This window comes from Sus scrofa, chromosome 10 (genome assembly GCF_054392235.1).
Source record: "Sus scrofa isolate SSC_HxYL_T2T_F1_AM1 chromosome 10, Sscrofa_HxYL_maternal_Yorkshire_Landrace_v2.0, whole genome shotgun sequence".
Lineage (NCBI taxonomy): Eukaryota > Metazoa > Chordata > Mammalia > Artiodactyla > Suidae > Sus > Sus scrofa.
Window position 1 is genome coordinate 16994256 of NC_139392.1, and position 21605 is coordinate 17015860.

General features: G+C 54.2%; 1 protein-coding gene across 2 annotated transcripts in view; it reads right to left on the reverse strand.

Annotated features, from left to right (window-relative positions):
• Positions 1-17322: 17322 nt before the first annotated feature.
• The window catches only part of ITPKB (inositol-trisphosphate 3-kinase B), a 106229-nt gene continuing 101946 nt past the window's right edge, over positions 17323-21605 (reverse strand). For both annotated transcript variants that reach the window (XM_084979198.1, XM_084979199.1), the window contains exon 8: positions 17323-20554. In XM_084979198.1, the coding sequence (XP_084835324.1) occupies positions 20339-20554 (216 nt within the window). In that variant the 3' untranslated portion in view covers positions 17323-20338. The remainder of the gene's footprint in view (positions 20555-21605) is intronic.

The following is a 21605-nucleotide window of genomic DNA, read 5'->3' on the forward strand; positions in this document are numbered from 1 at the left end:
TGTTTGGGGCAGTGGACCTCTTTCTGAAAATCCTGCAAACAGATGTATCAGGGTGACATTGCTGTGTTACATGGAGATTTCTCCTATTGCAAAGGGTCAGTCCTTTAAGACACCTCTGGAAGTGATTGTTACAGAGCCGGAGGCAACAGAAGCTCAATCAGAAATGAAGAGAAAGGAGAGCTAAGTGACAGCCACACACTGAGCAAGGACATAGCTGTTTTATTTTCATCTTCATTCTAACGTAGGAATCATTAAAATGTGAGACTGGCCCAAAGCCAGGTTTGCGCCTTCCTGGACTCTGCGCCATTGGCTGTGTGTCTCCCCGAGGGAGAATTCAGCCAGGGCTGGAGGAGTAGCCTGTCTGGCTGTTTTCCCTGTGCCGGATGGAAAGGCTTGGGGAGCCTGCGGCTGGACAAGCCCCTCACTCCACCGTGAGTCTCTTTGGGGGCCTCTGCCTGCCTAGTCTCTTTTTCTAAATCCTCCCCTTGAGGCGGTGGTCCACCCGTCCCATCCACTGGCTTTTCTTAGTTCTTTTTTTCTTTGCTTTTTTAGGGCCGAACCCATGGCACATGGAGGTTCTCAGGCTAGGGGTCGAATCAGAGCCTCAGCAGTCAGCCTCTGCCACAGTCACAGCAAGGCTGGATCCGAGCCACATCGGTGATCTACACCACAGCTCTACGGCAATGCTGGATCCTTAACCCACTGAGTGAGGCCAGGGGTCGAACCTGCATCCTCATGGATACTAGTTGGGTTCTTAACCTGCTGAGACACAATGGGAACTCCCACTGGGTTGTCTAATTCCAGTCCTGCTGGGAAGTGGGCCTGGACAGCAAACTGGCATCCTCAGAGAGACGAAATCCCTTTCAGCTCCTCATCTGGTCCCGGGCCCGACTCAGGGCTGGGTTCGCTCCTTCTCCCCCTAAGCCTACCGGGCCGCCTACCCCTTAGTTCTGATGAGCGTCTGGTCCCCCTTCTGGGTCTGGGTGGCGCTTTCTGAACACCTGGCAGTGTCTGTCTCTTCCCTCCTCCCTCCCTCCTGGCTCCCACCCAGGCCTTTGCTGCTTCTTTCATGTTTGGAAGACTCCATGCTTTCCAGGCGTGGGCTCGGCTTTGGTTTCATCCTGAAAGTCAGAACCTTCCTCTGTGTGAAGACGGCATCCTCCAGGCCAAGTGCAGAGCAGGCTGGCGGCTGGCGGCTGGCTGCTGTCGAGGAAGCGGGGCGAAAAAGCCCTGAGAATCACATAAAAACAGCTTCCCCTAGAATCAGATAAAAACAGCTTCAGGCGAGGGAAGTAATGTCCCTGCCAGCCCACAGCCCGTCACCCCAAACAGCTCCCCCCAGTTTGCCTGACTCTCTGCAGCAATGACAGGTGTCAGGTGGCTGCCCCCACAGGGAGAGAGGTGGATCTTACTTTCCTGGCGTGGCCGGGGGTGGCTGCTGAGGGGGTGAGCAGAGACAGAAATTTATGTCTCGTGTTTAGTGACACCCCAGACACAGGTGGGGTTTTCTTGAGTGACAAGTGTCACCGTGCGTCCCAGCGTGGGATGGCTTCACGTGGGTGTTTGTGCGCTTGGAAGTTCACCTCCCCTCCTCCGCCCCCTGCCCCGGATTCTCCCCTCACCTGCCGCTGCCCCTCCCAACCTCAGGAGGAAGATGCTTTCCAGGTAACTGAAGCACGGAGGGACCCCAAGGGGCCCCTGCCTGTCTTCTGAACATCGCGCCTGTGAGGATTGCCAGGTGGGAGGATCAGCTCAAAAGAGCTTCCCTCTAAGGGAGACCATGGCCTCGGGGTTATTGTCTTGGTTAGATAAGGAACGGGGGCTGGTGTACGGGTCGTCTGAGCTGGCCGCTCAGGCTGTTGGAAGGCCAGGGTTAACTGACCGAGTACCAGCCAGCTGAAGGGTTCTCAGGCCAGTAAGTGCCCGGATAACACACAGCCCTTTGGTGAGACCTGGGCTTGTCTCACTGGTGCAGCACGAGGGTGATGGTCCAGGAGTCCCAGGGTCCACGTCCAGGCTTTCATCAGTTACAGGTGTTCGGGGCTTGCAGGCACAGAGAATTTGACAGTGAATGAGATGCTCCCGGGACCTAATCATGCCGCTTGAATCAGGGTGGCATTCCCTTGGGCCAGAGCGGGATCCTGGAGCAAGGAGGAGCCACCTGGTGGCTGGGGAGTGCCCTATGGGCAGTGGAGACGGCTGACCTGGATCTTCAGATCTGAGTCCGAGCCAAGACTTGGGGCCGGGAAGGCACAGGGTCCCCGTGGCAGATGGCTCCTGGCTCTGGTCTGGTACCCCTCCTGCTGGGGGCAGGAGACACCCCGCTGTGGCCCTCCCCTGGCCCCCACCTGAAAGTGGCCTTGGCCTTGGTGTCAGCTTCTGGCTGACTTGACAGAAGGGAAGGAAGGGGCACAGGGCCCTCCCTCTGCTGCCCTGGACCCATGTGTCAGCCCCAATGACAAGAACAGCCTCCCCTGTGCTGGGCCCTTGCTAGGCACTGTGCTGCCTTTTTTTTTTTTTTTTTTTTTGGCTTTTTAGGGCCGCATATGGAAGTTCCCAGGATGGGGGTCGAATCAGAGCTGCAGCTGCCGGCCTACACCACAGCCACAGCAATGCAGGATCTGAGCCTTATCTGCAACCCACACTACAGCTGACAGCAATGCCAGATCCTTAGCCCACTGAGCGAGGCCAAGGATTGACCCACGTTCTCATGGATCCTAGTTGGGTTCATTAACCGATGAGCCACAACAGGAACTCTTGTGCTGCATTTTATGTCCTGTAACCCTTAGAATGGTCTGGGGAGCGGGTGGTGTCAATGTGCCGAGTTTTTAGATGTCAGAACTGAGGCACCAAGAGAGGAAGCCACGGGCCCCCAAACATATGCTCCAGAGGAAGGAGGATGGCTGTGGCAGAGACAGGGTTTTCTGAGGGGGCCTGGCCCCCTCAAATGTAGTAGGGTGCCACTCTGCTGTCACCATCCTGAGTAGCCCGCAAACCCTCACTCCCTGGTGGAAGGCAGGCCCGAAGGGGACCCGTGCTGCCGTGAGAGAATGGTGGCTGCAGCTGGAGCTGGTACTGGGGACTGCCTGGTCCAACACGCAGGACCGCCCCGGGGTACCCGTCCCTGATCCACCGTGACTCAGAGACACTGCGATGATGCCACCAGGGCTGAGGAGCCTCGGCAACGACACTAACAGGAAGTACAGAAAGAAAGCCAGCTACACACTAACGTCTTCTCCTGGAGGAACAGGACTGAGATCTCAGATAGAAAAGCAAAACACAGACCCCAAACAACAAGCCTGGGGCTTCAGAAGGAGGTGCTGACTCCACCCACCAGACCAGGAGGATGCCTTCCAGAGGCCTTCCAAGGAGGAAAGCAAGGAGCTGGCTGATCCTTCGGGGCCACCTTGGCTCTTTAAATTAAAGACGTGCCTCAGTTTAACCATCCATAGCTTGGGAACAAGGGGCCTGGGCAGCCATCATTGTTTTCATTTCTTTCAGAGCAAAGGGCTTGGAGTGAGTCTCCTCCGGCAAGGGACAGGGAGTAGCAGAGGCTGTTCTGTCCTGTTGCAGGTCCCAGGGGCTCAAGGGGCAGGGCTCTTTCCAGTAAAACAGGAACACTTGTCCCCCGAGTCCACTCTGCCTTCCTGAGCCTATCACAGAGCAGGGAGGTTGATGACAGAGTCCTGCCTGTGTGTGTCCTGATTTCTGGTACAAGTTGTCACTGGCTGTGGAACCTCTGTTCCCAAGCCCTCCCAAATGCCAGCCATGCCGGCCACCCCCGCCCCCACACTTTCACCCTAGAGTGGGCAGAAGCACAGACAACCACACACGTGTGGACACCTAAGTGGGTGGAGCAGGTCCCGGGCGTAGCCTGTGCACACACTCACACCCGCACACGTGCACACCCAGAGTTGCTTTGATGCCGGGTGAGGCCAGGCTGTCTGGAGACTCAGGATTGGGACTTAACATCTCCAAAGGGGCCCCGTGCCTCCCCCAGGAGCCGTCTCCCTCTGGCGGGGGCCTGGCTGGAGGCACTTTTGTCCTCAGTGTCCCCACCCCAGGGCCCTGGTGTGCACACTGTCTCCTCTCTTGGACCTCTTCCTCTAGGGGTCCACAGGCTCAGCACCCCCACATCCCCACACCCGGCTGTGCTCATCCCCCCACCCGCCCCCGCTTGGCTTTTTGTAGGAGTGAGTGGAGGGTCTGCCCAGAGAAGAGGGGACAATGGTCCCTTTCTGGACTCTCATGGGGCTGCCGACAGTCCTCTCTCCTGAGATCCTCTTCTGCTCCCTCATCCCTCCCACCAACCCCAGTATAGGCACCCGTGAGGAAAGAAGGGGGTCAGAGGTCACATCCACCCCACTTTCTGGGTCAGTGCTTGGCCCATATTCTAAGCAGGGAGAGAGTGATAGCCCTGTAAGCCGCCTGGGCACCTGTTGGGGACACTTGGCTGGCCCCATTCATGGGCGAAGTTCCATGCTGTTGTACATGGGGCCATTTGTTTATTTTTTTTAAGCAGCATACATAGAAACAAGACTGGTTCTGTGTGTTTCAGTTGAATTTACATACGGATGAGTGTTGTGTTGTGATGTATAGTTTTTCATACCATGATTGGCTTTGTTTGGGTCTCTCTTCTTTTGGGTAAACTAATCACGGTACATTTCTGTTGTTCTCCAACAAGACCCACTCTCTGATCTCCCAGGGCTTCCTCGTCTCCCTTCTATCCTGTGGGGTCCACCCCACCCCCAGAGGCTTCCCCTGGGGTGCTATCCAGCCAAGAGGGTTTTCCAGCCCCTGTTCTAATGACTGGAGCCTTCCTTGGTTCCAAGAGAGGATACCACAGACACAGGGAAGCTTCTAGACTTTGGCCCAAATCTTGCAGCCTGGGGCCCAGGCCTGCCCGCCCCTTAGCTCTTTCATAAGCTCAGAACCCAACCCCCAGCCCCCCAGCCCCCCAGCCCCAGCCCCCGACACCGCCCCCGCAGATCTGCCCGCTGCTGCGGCTGCGTCTCCACGGCGCCCTCTAGGGGCCGAGCAGTGTTCCTTTCTCCAGCGTTCCGCTAGCTTTAAAATGCGTAATTCAAGCACCCTTACTGAACACATAGTGAAACGTACAAATAAAAACCGGTGTACATATCTCCATGTACATATTTATAGATTCCTATTATAAATGTATAAAGCATGGCATCTCTTTGACATTCCAAGTTTGCGTTTTTTTAAAATCCCCGAACTATGGCTTTGGAAACCTTTTCTGCCGTTCCCTCTTTTCTATGTAATAAACATTCATGTGGCCTTTCTGGTGGCATCTTAAATCCCTGTGTCTTCTCATTTTCATAATTGGGCCGCTCTCTGGCTCTGCCTCCCTCTTTCTCCCTCTGCAGCATTTGTTGTTAGTGACCTTTCTGTTACGAAAGTTGCCCTTCTCCAAGGTGGCCTGCCTGCTTCAGACCTTATTGCTCGCACACACACACACCCCCCCCCGCCCCCGCTCCTGGGAGGCCTGTACAAGTCACTCCTTAAAGGGCCACATGTTTGGTGATCTGAGCCCTTTGCCAGCAGGAGTGTGTGCACTGAATCAAGAGTGGGGGCCCAGACGGCGTCCGTCAAGAATAAATGTACAGATGAAACTCGTTTCCTTCTCTTGATTGCTACAGGGGTTGATGAGGGAAAAACGTGGGCCGCATCCTCATTTGTGGAAGTCCCCTGTGTAAATGGGAAGCTGGGTAAGGGCGATTAGGAGAATTCATAACTAGCAGTTCAGCTTAGGGGCTGGTTGAACTGATGTTACCTTGCAGGGAATTTCAGGCCAGAGCCCGTGGCCCAGCCAACATTCTCTCTCCCTCTCTTTCTTTTTTTCCCTCTTTTGGCTGTCCCACAGCATATGGAGTTCCCGGGCCAGGGATCAGATCCGAGCCACAGTTGCCAGCTAGGCTGCAGCCACGGCAACGCTGGGTCCCAAACCCACTGTGCTGGGCTGGGGATCAAACCTGCATCCCAGTGCTCCCAAGATGCTGCCGATCCCACTGCGCCACAGCGGGAACTTCCGACATTCTCTGTAATAACTGGATGAAGACCTAGAGAACTTATCAAACTTGTGGATGTAGGGAACTAAATGCATTAGACAAATCAAAATTCAAAATGCTCTTGCCAGGGAGAGGCCATCAAGATGAAACCTAATAGCGGGAAGTAAAGAAGTCGTGCCTGGAATTGAAAAACCTCCACGCATTCCCTCTTGCCCAGGAAGTCATCTGACAGGCAGCTCCATGTTTAGCGGCACTGCAGGTGGGTGACAGAACAGACCATTTGATTGCATTAGGAGCAGTGGGCTGGGGTCCGGAACGAGGCCACGTCTGCAGCGCTGCATTCAACACCGGAGGCTGTGGGAGCTGAGCCCTTGGGTGTCACCCTGCTAGGCACACACCCCCCCCCCACCCCGGGAAAGGCCTGGCCTCTCACCATTTCCTCACGTCAGCCCAGAATCCTTGGGGGCGACCAGCCCGGTCCACCCAGAGGCGTTCTGGTGTTTCTGCTGAGAGATGCTGCCGTCTCGGAGCCTTGGTCCTGCCCCAAGGAGTAAATCTGCAGCAAAGTACAACCTTCCGGGGAGACTTTAGGCTCAACCCCAGGGACCCCTTTGAGGCCCCAGAAATGCACCTGTGCCTAAGGGTTGACTTTAGTCACCGCTAAAACCAGGACACCAAGCCTAAGGCAGCATCACAGTCGCCCCGACATCCCAGGGAGCTCTCCCAAGTACTTAGTGGGCTCAGAGCATGGCAGGAACACTCTTGGCCAGAGAAGAAGTTTCTGGTTTTGGGGGGTGGGGGCTGGGGGAAAGCACGGGGTAAGGTCAGCAGTGCCCTCCAGCCCCAGGAAGGGAAGGAAGCTTCAGGGCCACCACCCTCTTCTCTTCCTTTCCAGCCCCAGTCTGCTCATCCTCGGGAAGGTGACATGGTTGAACCCCCACCCCACCCCCCCCGCCAGGGCTTCTCCCAAAGGCTTCTGCTCCCCAGAAATCTCTGTGCTCCCAGACCCCAGGCTCTGAGAGGGGTCTGGGGTGGCCTGTGGTTGGTTACGGGAGGGGAGGCATGAGGATGTATCGCCTTTGCAGGCGAAAGGAAGCACAAACCTGGGGCAGAGATGGTCCCGGGACCAAGGACTTAGGTAGGACTTGGTGTCACTGGGGAGGGGCACTCAACTTGAATCGGTGTCCGAGATGGAGCAATGGAGGCGGGCAGGGCCACTGAGGAGGCAGCAGCTCCTTGAGCAGGAAGGCACATCCTGTCCATCTGGCTCCTCTCCCCCACCCCCCGGGACCTGTCCCCCAGCCCCCAGCTGGCCAGTGGCCCATGAGGTGCTGGAGCAGGATGGCCACCAGCCAGGTCACTGAGACCTTGTCATGCAGTGACATAAACTAGGAGTCACAGGGGTGCTGGCTTGGCTGGTAGCAGGAGAAGGGGAATCCCTCCCCAAAGAGGAAACAGAGCAACGCCGGGCCACGTGGGTGGAGTCCACTTTCGTGGCTCAGGGGCAGCCCCATGTCCTGGGCCGAGGCTGCCATGAATACTTCCGGTGCCCACTCGCTTGCTGGGGTCCGAGAGGCACAGCCGTGCAGGTGCTCCTGGGGCCGGTAGCCCCATGTTCTTGCGGGAAACCTGGAGACCTGAAGGGCCGTGGGGTTAGAGTGCCCTCCGCCCCGATGCCTAGCCCAGGCCCAGACGGGCCCCAGCGGTGGAGCGTCATCGGAGGGCCAGGAGCGGGAGTCTGCAGCTGTCTCTGCAGTCAGGGCAGTGGATATTTTTATTTTCGTCAAAAATAGCTGCGTTCAAAAAAAAAAAAAAAAAAAAAAAGAGAGAGAAGAAAAAAAGACTCTAGAAAGCAGCAAAGAAACTTTGACAACTAGGAACGTCATCGGTGGAGGAAATAAGCAATTTCCAAACACTGAGAAGCTGTCCCATCTTCTGAGGTTCCGGGAGGGGAAGTGGGCGTCAGGGGACAGAGGGTTCACCCCCACTGCTGGTTTCTGGGGAAACTTGAAACACGCCCAGGATCTTATGAAGAACCTGAGGTGGTGACATATAAATATTACCACAAAGAGATTAGGGCTATTTTTTTTTTTTTTCTCTTTTTAGGGCCGCACCTGCGGCTTATGGAAGTTCCCAGGCCAGGGGTCGAATAGGAGCTGCAGCTACTGCCACAACCACAGCCACGCAGGATCCTTAACCCAATGAGAGGGGCCAGGAATCAAACCCGCATCCTCATGGATACTAGTCGGGTTCATTACCGCTCAGCCACAGTGGGAACCCCACCCCCACCCCCGTTTAAGTGTGAGCCATCTGGGCTTCTCCCCACCCCTCCATTTTTTTCCTTTTCTTCATTCTCATAAACTGGTTCAAGTTAAGATTCTCTAACAAGAGAAAACCTAAATAAATATTTGTTTCCAAAGCCTCTTCTGACTCATCCTGTCTTCATGGCCCTTCCCACCTATGAAAAAGAGCCACTGTCTACTGAGCTTCTACAAAGGGTCAGCCACAGACTAGATATATACATCACACGTGTACACACACACACACACAGAAGGGCACAAACCAGGTCTAGGCATGCCTGTGATTGTTTTCCACCTGTGACAACGGATGGATTTAGCTCTTACTTGTTACAAGTTTTCATCTCTTCCAGCCCCATCCTCCCAGCTTGCCACTCCTCCTGACCCCTCGTGTCTCAGAGGATGGTAGCAGAGAACAGGATTTAGAAGGAAAAAAAAAAAGAAAAACTGTGGTTGTATATATTTGCACCACGATATCAATGAAAACACTTTTTATAGGAGTTCCCTTCATGGCTCAGTGTTAACATACCCGACTAGGATCCATGAGAATGTGGGTTTGATCCCTGGCCTTGCTCAGTGGGTTAAGGATCTGGTGTTGCTGTGACTGTGGTGGAGGCCGGGAGCTGCAGCTCCTATTAGACCCCAGACCTGGGAACTTCCGTATGCCTCAGGTCCAGCCCTAAACAGAAAAATATATATATTAAAAAGTTCCGGAAAAGGTTAATATACATGGAAAACCCCTTTCTTTTCCCATCCAGAAAAGATCATAAGAACGGACGCTCCACACTGTGAATGCAGAGGCCCCAGGAGGGCGCAGGGCCTCTGGGTGTGTGGCCAAGCACCCAAGACATGATGGGAGCTATGATGTGGTAAATGAGGGGCCAGTTAAAGAATAAAACACTAAGGCTGAAGGCGTAGATCTCGGGTCAAGGCCTAGGTCTAAGTTTCTCCCTTTGGCCCTGGTGACAACTGAATTTGTCGTTGTGGTTTTTTGTTTGTTTGTGGCCACAGCTACACTGCAGCCATTCATGGCCACGCCAGACACTTAACCCACTGAGCGAGGGCAGGCATCGAACCTGCCTCCTCACAGACACTATGTCGGGTTCATAACCCCCTGAGCCCCAATGGGAACTCTGTGAAATCTGAATTTAGAAGTTAGGCCTTGGGAATTCTCTGTGATTCCGGACCCTTAGCCAGCATCCTGCCGTCCAGCCCCACCAAATTCTCCACAAAGCAAGGCCAACAACCCAAGTCACTTCACAGAGGGAACTAGACATGAAACTCTCTCCCAAATGGCACCAGCTCTGATAATACTTTTATTTTACTCGTGTGCCATTCCTGGCCCTTTTCCAAGCCAGCTCTGTTGCCTGGGGAAGGTGGCATTAGAGGCGCCACGTTGCTACCTGACACAAAGCACACCTGCGTGTTGGCCCCCTCTTCCTGCCTCCCACCCTCCACCTAAAATGGGAGATATTCTGAGCAAAGCATCCTCTCAGAAGCTAGTTTAGAAGCAAAGTTTGTGTCCATTGGCTTCCTGCCCATCTAAAGTGCTGGTTACTAGTCACGAAAATAAGCACGAGCCAACAGGCCTAGGGGCTCAAAGAATCTCGTCTGGGCTGGAAGGATGGTAGAAAGAGAGCAGCAGCAGCAGAACAGCCCCCTCCCAGGAAGTGGTGGCCTTCCAAGGGTTTCCAAAATGTCTCACCATTTCAGAGACGGCATTCACCTGTCGGCTCTCTTCTCTCTGTGTTGCGAGAACACAAGAAGCCTTGCTCGGTGTGGCCACACGACAGCCCAGAGACCTGAGCCCCGGGGCATTTGGGGGTGAGTCTGGAGACTTGCACAGGAGCCACACTGCACAAGTTGTACGGGGATGGGTACAAAGGCTGATGGGTACAAAGGCTGATGCCCAAAATGACACTCAGTGGGAAAGACCATTTCAAGGGCAGTTTCCGGGGGGGGTTTAGGCAGAGGGTTGGGGTTACGTGCAGAAACAGCACAGCCGACTCTGAGAGGCCTCTTGAAATGGGTCATGCAGTGGTCTGATTTGAGTCATCTTGACTGTTTTAAGTACAGTTAATCTTCAGCTCCAGGGTCTGTTTATTCCCATTTCTTTTTTTTTTTTTTTTGGTCTTTTTAGGGCCATACCCACAGCACATGGAGGTTCCCAGGCTAGTGGTCAAGTTGGAGCTGTAGCCGCCAACTTACACCACAGCCACAGCAATGCCAGATCCAAGCCACATCTGCAACCTACACCGGAGCTCACAGCAATGCTGGCTCCTTAATCCACTGAGTGAGGCCAGGGGTCCAACCTGTGTCCTCATGGATACCAGTCAGATTGGTTTCTGCGGCACCCCGACGGCAGCTCCGGTTTACTCCCGTGTTTTTGAGGCCAGTTCTCAGAATCATGGCAGCTGATGCCACGGCTGTGGGCTGGTCATCGTGTAGTTAACTTTCTCCACCTGGAGGGGTTTCCCGGTGCCTACAAAACAGCTCACAGGACCTGGCTCCGAATACAATCTATAGCCCTTGAGGAGGAACTTGACTTTGCTTAATGACTAAACTGTTATTATTTGGTCCTGTTTGTTTTCCTTTGCTTCTGCATTCTCCCACTTCTCTGATTAAACTGATTCTTTGGCTAAAGTTTTTCTATGGACAAAAGCTAGGCAGAGGGCGGGGGCGCGGGTAGGGGAATGACCGCAGGGCCCTGCTCTATTTCAGTAATACGTGTTCATTAAATGTTCATTAAAACATATTGGAAAATATAAAAAAGGCCGTTAAAATAAAAGCATAGGTGTTGGTTGAAAAGTACTACTCGAAAGGTCAAGTGGCCTTCACATGGCATTGAACGTGCCTGCTCACCTGCCCCCCTCCACACCACAGCTGACACCTGGGCTCACGTCCTGGCTCCGGGTTCACTTGCAGTGCAACCTTGATCAAATCACTTAACCTCTCTAAGGAGTAAAGCTAATCTACCGACCCTGGGTTGTGGCGAAGGAAAGGGCAGTGTTGGTTTGCAGGTGCCGAGCAAGGAGTCCAGGGACTTAATGCTAAAAAGGCCTGAACTCCCCGAAGGCTGTCAAGGATATGTTTGTGTTTTTTGTGGCCACACCCAGGGCATTTAGAAGTTCCCCTGGCCAGGGACTGAACCCACGCCACAGCAATGGCAGTGACCCGAGCCACTGCCATGATGACACGGGATTCTTAACCTGCTGAGCCACCAGGGAAATCCAGGACAGCGTTTTTAAAGACAGGATGTGGGACGGCTTTGCAGGGGCGTGACTACCATGTGGACGTTCTTCTGACTGGTTGGTGATGACGTAATCTGAAGTCAAGGTCATCACCCTAGAGTTAACTTCTCCCACAGGGTTGGGGTTTCAGTATCTGCAAAACAGCTCAAGAGATGTGGCTCAGAATATTATCTACAGCCCTTGAGGAGGAAGCCAATGTCCTTGACTTTGTTTAATGGCTAAACTATTATTATTTTGTCTTGCTTGACTGTTTTTCTTTCTTTCTGCATTTTCTCACTTCTCTGATTAATTTTACTCTTTGGGACTCCGGGAAAGCCTAGGAGGCTACCGTTTTTCTCAAGAGGCAGGAGGAGGACAAGTATATAAGGGTGGCCTGTTCCGGGAAGACCTCATATGGTCCTGCTCAATTACATCAGTATCTCACCCAACTGCGCGTTGTGAGGATTAAGTCAGGTCCGGAGCGCACCACCTGAGCCCGCCCCCACCCCCACTCAGTGAACCCTCTGCAAATGGCTGTGCTGACTCGATCATTGCCATGGTCACTGCGTCCCTGCTAGTTAAAGATGTAGCTAGCTGGGAGAAGCCATGAAAGGAAGGGAACTTTCTCTTCGCCAGGGCATTCCTGGGGGACCGGAGAGGAGGAGGGCTAGCTAATCTTTGGGGGCGGGGCCTTGTACCTGTAAATTCAAGGACTTCTCCCTCCATCTTCCTTTTCTTCGCGTGCATTGTAGTGTACACGACTGTCCAGCAGGGGGCACCCTCCCCCTGCCGCCGCCTCATTATTTCAGCCTTCTCTGCAGGCTGCGGGGTTGACTTCCCTCCAGCGCCTGTTCTCAGAAAGCATGACTATAATTGGGCATTTTTCCCCATTGAAATAAAACAGGGCCGCTGTCGACAGCAAGTTGTCTCAGCAAGTTGTCCACGATTTGCAGAAACTATTTTTCAAAATAACCCAAATCTATGTTGCCGTACTGCAAGCCACAGACATTAGCTTTGCACAGCCCCCACTCCAACTGCTTTACTCATTCACAAGCTTGGAAGGTAAAGGCCCGGAAGGTGGGGTTGGACACGGTCTCTGATGCGAGTTAGCACAGGGGCTCTGCTACCAACTGGATGTGTGTGTGTGTGTCCGCCCCGCCCCCCCCCCCCACACACTTTGTACGTTGAAATCGGAATGTGACTGTATTTGGAGACAGGCCGGGAGGACCTGATAAAGATGAGGTGAGGTCATGATGGTGGAGCCCTAATCAGATGGGACTGCTGCCCTTAGAAGAAGAGGAAGAGAAAGCAGGGCGGCTCCCCCGACACTTGCCCCCCCCCCCCCCCCCCCCCCCCCGCCAAGGCCAAGGGGGAACCCGGTGAGAAGACACCCTGAACTTCCAGCCCCCAGAACTGGGAGAAAATAAACATCTGCAGTTTAAACCACCCCATCTGTGGCTTCTTCTTTTTTTTTTTAAACGAGACAAGCACCTATTCAGGAAAGCACTTTCTTTCTTAGATCATTATTATTGTTGGTGGTGTCATAGCCAACTCATTATTTTCTCGGTAAAACTAATACTTACAATGATGATGCCCACAGGTCTGCCCCTCCTGTGAAGTGTGAAAGCTGTCTTCTCACTCAGCACTTTCTGCACCCCGCCTCGCTTCTCTGTTGCGTTTGTCCTCTCAGGCCTGCGCCGCTGCGCACCAAAGGCCAGATGCAGGCCACAGGTGCCACAAGCAAGAGAGAAAAATGAAGTGGAACCTCCTTGTAATTTTGATTTGTGTTTCTCGCAAAATTACTGATGTTGAGCTTCTTTTCATGTGCCTGTTGGCTCTCTGTAGGTCCTCCTTGTTGAAATGTCTATTTAAGTCTTCTGCCCATTTTTCAAATTTTTTTTCAAATTTTTTTTCAATTTTTTTCTTTTTTTTTTTTTTTTTTGCAGTTGAGGTGTATGAGTTGCTTGTATTTTTTGGAGATTAAGCCCTCGTTGGTGGCATCATTTGCAACTAGTTCCTCCCATTCTGTAGGCTGCCTTTTTGGTTTTTTGATGGTTTCCTTTGCTGGGCAAAAGATTTTAAGTTTGATTAAGTCCCACTGGTTTGTTTTTGTTTTTATTTCTATTGCTTTGAGAGACTGACATAAGAAAACAGAACATTGTAAATCAACTATAATAAAAATTTTTTTTTGCTAAAGAATTAAAAAGAGAGAGAAACGACACACATGTTGTTTCCTAGTGTTGTCGAAAAATAGGACAGGTTCTCTGTTTTTCTGTGGAAAGGCATGTAAGCCAGCCTATGAATTGGCCCATGAACTTGGCTTTGCACAGCCTGCGGTGGGTGGGGTGGGGAGCGGTGGCCAGCCGGGGTGTTGGGTGCCTTGGTGCTCAGGGAGGAGGGAGAGGGCTGTGGGAGCTGCACTTCCCCGCTGGGTCATGCAGAATCCAGAACGAATGGGGTCTCCCCCACCCACCTCCCCCTAGGGCAGGCTGAAGACCAGGCCAGCCTGTTGGTCTTGGGGGCTCAGCAGCTCAGCCCCCACCCCTAGGAGAAAGCCGTGCTTGGCATTAACATTCCCAGTGTCTGCTCAGGTTTGTAGCCACCCAAACCAGCACTCGTGGCTGGACCACAGGCTGTCCCAGTAATTCTGAGATGCGGCCAGGTATGGGGACAAGCCTCTGAGTGGGAGACTCAATTGTGCGGGGTCATGGGAAGCTCTTGAGGTATATGAGTTGCTTGTATTTTTTGGAGCCTGCCCATTAGCTGTGTGGTCTTAGAGAGTTTCCTCACCCTCTCTGTGCCTCTGCTTTCTTGTGTACAAAATGGGGTTAAGAAAGATCATTTCACACAGGTTTTTTTTTGTTTGTTTGCTTGTTTTTTGTTTTTTTCCCTTTTAGGGCCGAACCTGTGGCACATGGAAGTTCCCAGGCTAGGGGGGCGAATCAGAGCTGCAGCTGCTGACCTGCGCCACAGCCATAGCCACGCCCGATCTGATCCGAAATCTGTGCGACCTACACCAGTGCGACCTACACCACAGCTCACGGCAACGTGAGTGGGTTAAGCCAGATCCTTAACCCACTGAGCGAGGCTAGGGATGGCACCTGCATCCTCATGGACACTAGTCGGGTTCTTAACCTGCTGAGCCACAACGGGAACTCCTCACGAAGTTTTTATAAGGATTAAAGGATGGAACCTTAACTCCCTTGATATGGTGCCTGACAGGTAGCAAGTCTTCCTCAGTGGCTGCCATTGTTAAGGCAGGGGTTGGAGGACTTTCGTAAGGGATCAGATAGTAACGATGTTAGGTTTTGCCGCTGTTCGGTCTCTGGCAACTGCTCAACTCTGCTGTTCTGTATGAACACAGCCATCAGCAGTACCCGAAGGAGTGGCGAGTTGTTTCCCATTTAGCTTTGCTTAAACACAAGTGGCTATAATTCTAAGGTGGTGGCTGTTCAGAAAGCTGGGTGATTAGGGAGGGGAAGAGGCCATGCAGTGAGGGGAGGGGGGGCCCATGCCCATAACCCTATTATTGGGAATGGTTATGACAAGCCAATGATTCTTAAGCCAGGGCCCATATACCAGCTGGGAATTTTTCAAGGGGCTTTGGGGGCTGTCTAGGAGTCCGTGGCACTTTTCTGGAAAGAGAGTTCATAGCTCTTTCTAGATTATCTCAGGTACCTGTGATCCTCAGATGGTGAAAAACCACTGTGTGAAGCCACCCAACTCCCCAAACTGCTGAAGTTCCCCAGGAGACCTTGGAGCTGTGACTGATGTGGGAGGAGATGGCCCCTGGCTGGGAGCAGGCCACAGCTGCCCCAGGAAGGCAGGGCCTCCTGGTCCCTCCCCCAGAGGCCTTTCCACCCCTACCGCTGGTTCTCCAAAGGGCTCAAGGGCATTTTCCTGCTGGTCCCCGGTCCTGAGACAGCCTCCTTGCTACCAAGATAGCAGAGAACTTTCCAGTCAACCCCGTGCGAACCCCTGGGGAGACCTGTTATTTTCAAACTCTCTCCCTTCCCCAGATCAGGCAGAACTGGGGAGCAGTTTGATGTGACCAGCTTCCTGGGTGAGGGGGTGGGGCCTTAAGTTGAGAACTGCCAAGGGCCTGAAGCGGGGGTGGGGAGACTGGGGGCTCCCCTGCTGGTATTTGCAGGAAAAGCTCCTGATTAAATTTAGCTCACACAGCAGCCCAGACAGACCAGAGCAACTCGGCAGCGCCCTGCGTTGCCCTCACGGTCACAGAGCCACACAGCCCCACTGCTGCCACCACGCTGACCCCCACAGCTGGGGCCGGGCCACTGGAGAGGCTGGCAGGGCCGTCCCGGAGGTGCCAATGACCAGTGGGGGGCTCTGGGCTGACAGGGAAGGAAAGGCAGGAAGCAGGTCAGGTGAATCTGCGTAGACAGTGATGGGGCAGGGACAGGATGAGACGCAGGTGCGAGACTCTGAAATGAGAACAGTTACTGCACCACAACCTGAGGGGAGCAGGCCAGGCGGGAAGGCCAGAAGGTGCAAAGGTACTATGGCTTTCTTGATACTTTTGTTCGTCTCACTTTTCAAAATGATAAAGGAAGGATACACCAGCCTCCGGATACTGAATTCTTGAGTTCTGGAAATGAAGCCACCAGCAATTCAGAGCTGGGAGAGGCCCCAAAGCAAGTGTGGGGTGAATCCTTTGTGCCACAGGGGCCTCTGTTCTCAGATATCTTCCTTGGCAAACTCTCTCTGGGCAGCTGCTATGCGCCAAGTCTGGTGCTCAGCACCCAGGATGAGTGGCATAGATAATACAAACTGCCCTCTAGAGCTTTCCCAGGGAGGGAGGAAGACAGAATTCATTTTGAAACCAGGCAAATTCTGGATCAGAATCCCTGCTTCCCACTTATTACCCAGGTCACGCTGGGTGTGTGCTGGCAACACCCACAGCATATGGAAGTTCCCTGGCCAGGGGTCCGCAGCTGTGACCTATGCCACAGGTGTGGCAACATGGGTTAACCCACTACACCAGGCCAGGGATTGAATCTGTGCCTCCTCAGAGACAATGCCAGATCCTTAGCCATTAGGACCACAGAGGGAACTCCCAAGTCATTTGTCCTAAGCCTACGTTTCCCCATCTGTAGACTATACAGCCTTATTCACTGAGTTGACTCAGAGATCAAAGGGGACCACAGATGTGAGCACCCACTGCCCCGCACAGAGCAAAGCTCTGTAAGTGAAGGCTGCTGGCAGCTCCCCGCGCCCCAGGGATGGTGGGGGTGCGGGGAGCACTTTGTTGATATTCTCCGTCCCTGAGCTACTATGTAAAAGTTTTCATTGACAGAGTAGAAAAGAGAAGTTTGAAGAGTGTTTTAAATCCTTTGTAGGGAGTTTCCATTGTGGCTCAGCGGGTTACGAACCTGACTCATATCTGTAAGGATGCGGGTTCGATCCCTGGCCTTGCTCAGTGGGTTAAGGATCCGGCGTCGCTATGAGCTGTGGTGTAGGTCGCAGACTCGGCTGGGATCCTACACTGCTGTGGCTCTGGTGTAGGCCGGCAGCTACAGCTCCAATTCGACCCCTAAGAACTTCCAGATGCTGCAAGTGCGGGTAAAAAGAGGAAAAAAACAAAAAAACAAACTTTGCAGATTTAAAAGTTTACTTAATTGGACCCCCCACACCTGTGGGTTGTCATAGCCCCAATGGATCCTCCAGCTTCCAAAGAGTCCCCAGCCCAACCCCACCCCAGACAGCCCCTGAGGGCTGGGGATGGGAAGGACCACACCCAGCACCCAGCACCATGGTCTCAGGGCCTTTATTCAGGAAGGTACAGAGCATCTGCGGTCTGGTTAACAGGCACTGGGGGGGAGGGGGAGGGGTTGTAACAGCTCAGTTTTCTCCGAAGGTGTCTCCGGAAGAGGGGTGCTGAGGCCAGGAGAGCCCTCTCCTCCAGAAAAAGGCACTGGCGGGGGTGTGCCCTCTGCTTCTTCCCAAGCAAGGGCCTGGGTTACTCTCTCTCTCACACACACACACACACACATACACACACACAGGCCAACCGGATGCAGAGACACTCAAAGCTAAATACAGCTAATGGTGGAAAGAGTCCATGGTGGTGGGTGAGGTGGGGGCGGGGGGGGAGAACAGTGGCCAGGGCTGCATCCGGGCTCTCTTCACAGGGCGGGAAAGGAAGTTCAGAAAGAAGGCAAAGCTTTAAAGGAGAAACAGAACCAGCCTCTCAGTCTTAGTGTTTTGTGCAATTAAAAAAACCCGACAAAATAAATATAAGTTAAAAACTTCTTACATGACACTAAAGGCACATCTGGGACAAGTAGGTGAGAAACCTCCTTCTACTGCTGAGCAGTGCTGAACACTGAGAGCCCCCCCCCCGGGGGGGGGCCCTCCCCCCAGGAACACGGCAGGAAGGGCGCCTGCTCACCTGTGCACAGATGCACACAGCTCATCCCACCCTCCCGGCACCTTCGAGGCCAGGACCCAAGGAATCCCCGCCTGAACCCGGCTGGCTGGGGATGGTTTTCAGATGGCCTGGGCAGGGCCTCTGGGAAATGCCAATCCAGGATCCATCTCTCCTGCCTGGATGAGGGAGTGGGGATTAGAGGGGAGGATGGGTAGAGAGAGTAGGTGCAGAAGAGGAGAACTAGCACAGGAAATACAAAACCCCAAACCCCTACTAGAATAACCCTAGAAAGATGTCACTTCCTACCATTCACGAATACAATGCCACCCAAAGCCAAGGATTGCTAATGAGGGGTGCTGTGGGCCTCCTTTGATAAACGGATCACCTGCATCTTAGCACATTGTTTGCAAACAACTGGTGCCTGCTGAAAGTGCTTGGAAAGTTTGTTCTTTTAAATCGGTTTCAGCTGGTCGCCTGTAAGTTTTGTTCATTGCATTCATTTGCTTTTGCAAAATTTTGTCACAGCTAGACTGCCGGGGTGGGGGCACGTGCTTGCCAGCCCACAGCTGGAGAACCTCTCCATCAGAAAGAAGGCTCTCTCTTCCCTGCAGACAGCGGCAGCACAGACCCCACCCCCACCCCATGACCCCGAGCTGGCTTTGAGGCTTTTGCCTCCTAGGGTCACGTGGTGTCACAGGTCTCCCGAGCTCAGCCGGGTGGGGGTGTGACCCCCACAGGAGCTCACTGCTGTTTTGAACAAGAGCCAGGAAGTTTGAAAGTGATTTCCTCTTTGAAAAACTGTACTGAGACATCCTCATGGGTCCCACCTTCCGGCCCCACCAACCGTCACACCCAGAGTGAAAAGGGAAAAACGCACATGTCACATGAGCAAGTTGACAGTTCCCCCAGGGACGCCGAGGTGACAGGGGGCAGCCCAGGAGGCCCTCCCTCTAGATGGCACACACGCCGGGGGACACTCTTTCCATGTGTCCCTGGAGCAGCTCCCTGCAGAGCAAGGGGCCTGACCTCCGGTGGCCAAGGAGGGCACTTGCGCCACCGCTGCTCTCAAGGGCCAAAGAGCCAGAGTTTTGTTCTTTACAAGTCTCACAAAATTTACACTCTTCTCAAGAATATAGATCTACTTGCTTTACAATTAAAATAAGACTTACAGGTGTTCCCTGTGACTCCTCGAGCCACCTAGAGGTGCCAGGCAGAGCTGCCCAGCACCCAGCTACGTTCTCTGGAAGCTGCCCACCAGGCATTGGGGAACATGGCTAAACCCTGCAGGCTAAGACCTATTTCAGGGGGAAAATGAAGCTGGTAAGGCAGCCTCCTGCTTCCTCCCTACTGGGCACTGGCCTGAGGCTCTGCCCCGTGACCAGTGGGGACTCTGGATCTCACAAGAGCCCCATGTGTGCAGCACGTTGGACCAGCTGGGTCCAGGAGGTGAGGAGATGAGGGGACAAGAGAGGAGTGTCCCCTGCAGCCTGTCCTTCTTCCTCTGGGGCTGCCTGGGCCCTGGTCCACTGCCACCCAGGCCCCAGGACCCTGCCTGGCTCCGGGGGGTGGGTGATACTCCTGGAAGCTCAGGTTTGCAGAATGTCCCTCTGAATTTGTAGGCAAAAATCACAGATGGAAGAACACCAGTCCTGCTTGCCCTCTCCTGGGAAGGCCAATGTCAGAGAGCATGGTCAAGTTGGAGCTGGACCCCTCTTGGCTCCTGGAGTTGTTCCAATGCTAGAGGATTTCAATATCGGATGGGTGGGGTTCCCTGCTTTAGCAGCCCTGCAAAGGCCAGGGCAGCATCTCTGGGAGTCCCCAGGCTGCCAAGCAGAGGGTACTTAATTGATGGCCATCATGCTAGTCCCAGGGGTGCTGTGCCCCAACTACCAGAAAGCCTGGCGCCAGGCACCTGTTTTTACAGCCAGGCACCCCTCCCCCCCTTCCCCAATCTGGGGAGCGGAGAGGATGGGGCAGAAATGGGGCTACGCCTTAGAGTGGCACCACCGGCACCGGCCACCAGGGGGCAGCAAGCCCCCACAGGTAGCCTGCCAGAGGCTGGGGCTCTTCGTGATTCTACCACCACCTGAGCCTCCTTCCAGATCGAAACCCAAGTGGCCTCCCTGCAGGCAGCTGAGCCTGGATTGGGGCATCTCTCTGCTAGTAGGAGATCCTATTGAGAACGCCAACTAAAATCCCCAGCTCCAAACCCTTCAGTGAGGGGGTAAGTAGAAAAATCTCATCTCGTCTGCTACAAAGTGTCTTGTAGTGCCTGCCGATCCGGAGGGTCAGTTCTGGGGTTTGCACCCGGGTGGAAGTGAAGGGGAAATTCGAAAGGAGAAGGGACGCAGGGGGGAGAAGGGTCGGGACGGCGGTGAGGTGGGGCGCGGGGCGGTTTCAGGCGCGCGGGGCTCCCGGGCACATTTCCGTCAGGATGTCGATGAGGTTGTTCAGGCCCGAGAGGTAGCCGTCCTCCCGGTTCCCCTCCTGCCACGGGATGTCGTGCTGCAGGGTCTGGCCCTCGGGCAGGGGTGTGGTTTTCCCAAAGTCGATCATCCACACCTTGGCCTGTTCCTTCTTGTCGTGGATGAAGAGGAGGGAGCTGCCGATCACCTGGAGGGGGGCAGGGACATGAGGCGGGGAGGGGTTTGGGCCCCGCCCTGCCCCCCACAGCCGGCCCCCAAGAGGGCTTGGAAAAGCCTGAGGCTCAGTGAGCTGGAGAGAGAGCACTATTTTGAGCCCACAGCCAGCCCTGGGACTTTGCCACACCCCTTGGAGACTCTGACTCCTCCCTGTCACCCCGAGGGGGAGGCGCCAAGGCGATGTCACATTCCTACCTGGGCAGGGGGCAGGGCAAGTAGAGGACCCTGTTCAGGCACCCAAAGCCCAGGAACAGGATGGGCAGTCAGGCCCAGGTCACCCCCATCCAGCAGCACACAGGACCTGGGAGGCTGGTCCCTGCCGCAAAGCAGGTACCAAGGGCACCCCCTTCGCTGAGGGCCAGGTCAGGACGCCTGCCTGGGGTAAGGCACTGTCCCACATACAAGCCCGAAGGAGACAAGACAAGAGCATGTGGGACGGAGCTGAGGTGTCATTGTCACTCTCAGGGCCCTGGGCAGGACGGGGCAGACCTCCTGGAAGCTCTGAGCCCAGGGAAGGGGCATGTACTGCCCAGGTGGAAAAAAGGCAGGAGCTCCAGCTAACGTGGCCCCTCGCTAGACCTGAGGTTTCCAAATGAAGCTCCAGAGAGAATATTAGGCAAAACAAATTTTCAGGAAATAACAGCAAAGGGCTAAAGAAGGGCGGGCAAAAGCTTTGGGATGATGCCTGGGGCTGTCTGGGGTGGGGGATGGGGGTACAGCTGGGCCCCTGTGTGCCGTGTGCACCTGTGTGCTGTGTATATGCATGTGTGTGTGCATGTGTGTGCCTGTATGCATCTGTGTGCATGTGTGCCCTGTGTTCACATGTGTGTCTGTGTGTGCCTGTGTGCATGTGAGTGTGTGTGTACACACGGGCTTCCCAGCGTCAGGCCTGATGTTCCTGTCTGCCTTCTGCCCCTGCAGACAAGGCAGGAGCCAGAAAAGTTCCAGCTCTGCTCCAAGTGGTACCCAAAGACCTGCCTGTCCCTCCTGTGGATCTCAGGGTGGTGACAGGAGGCTACTTG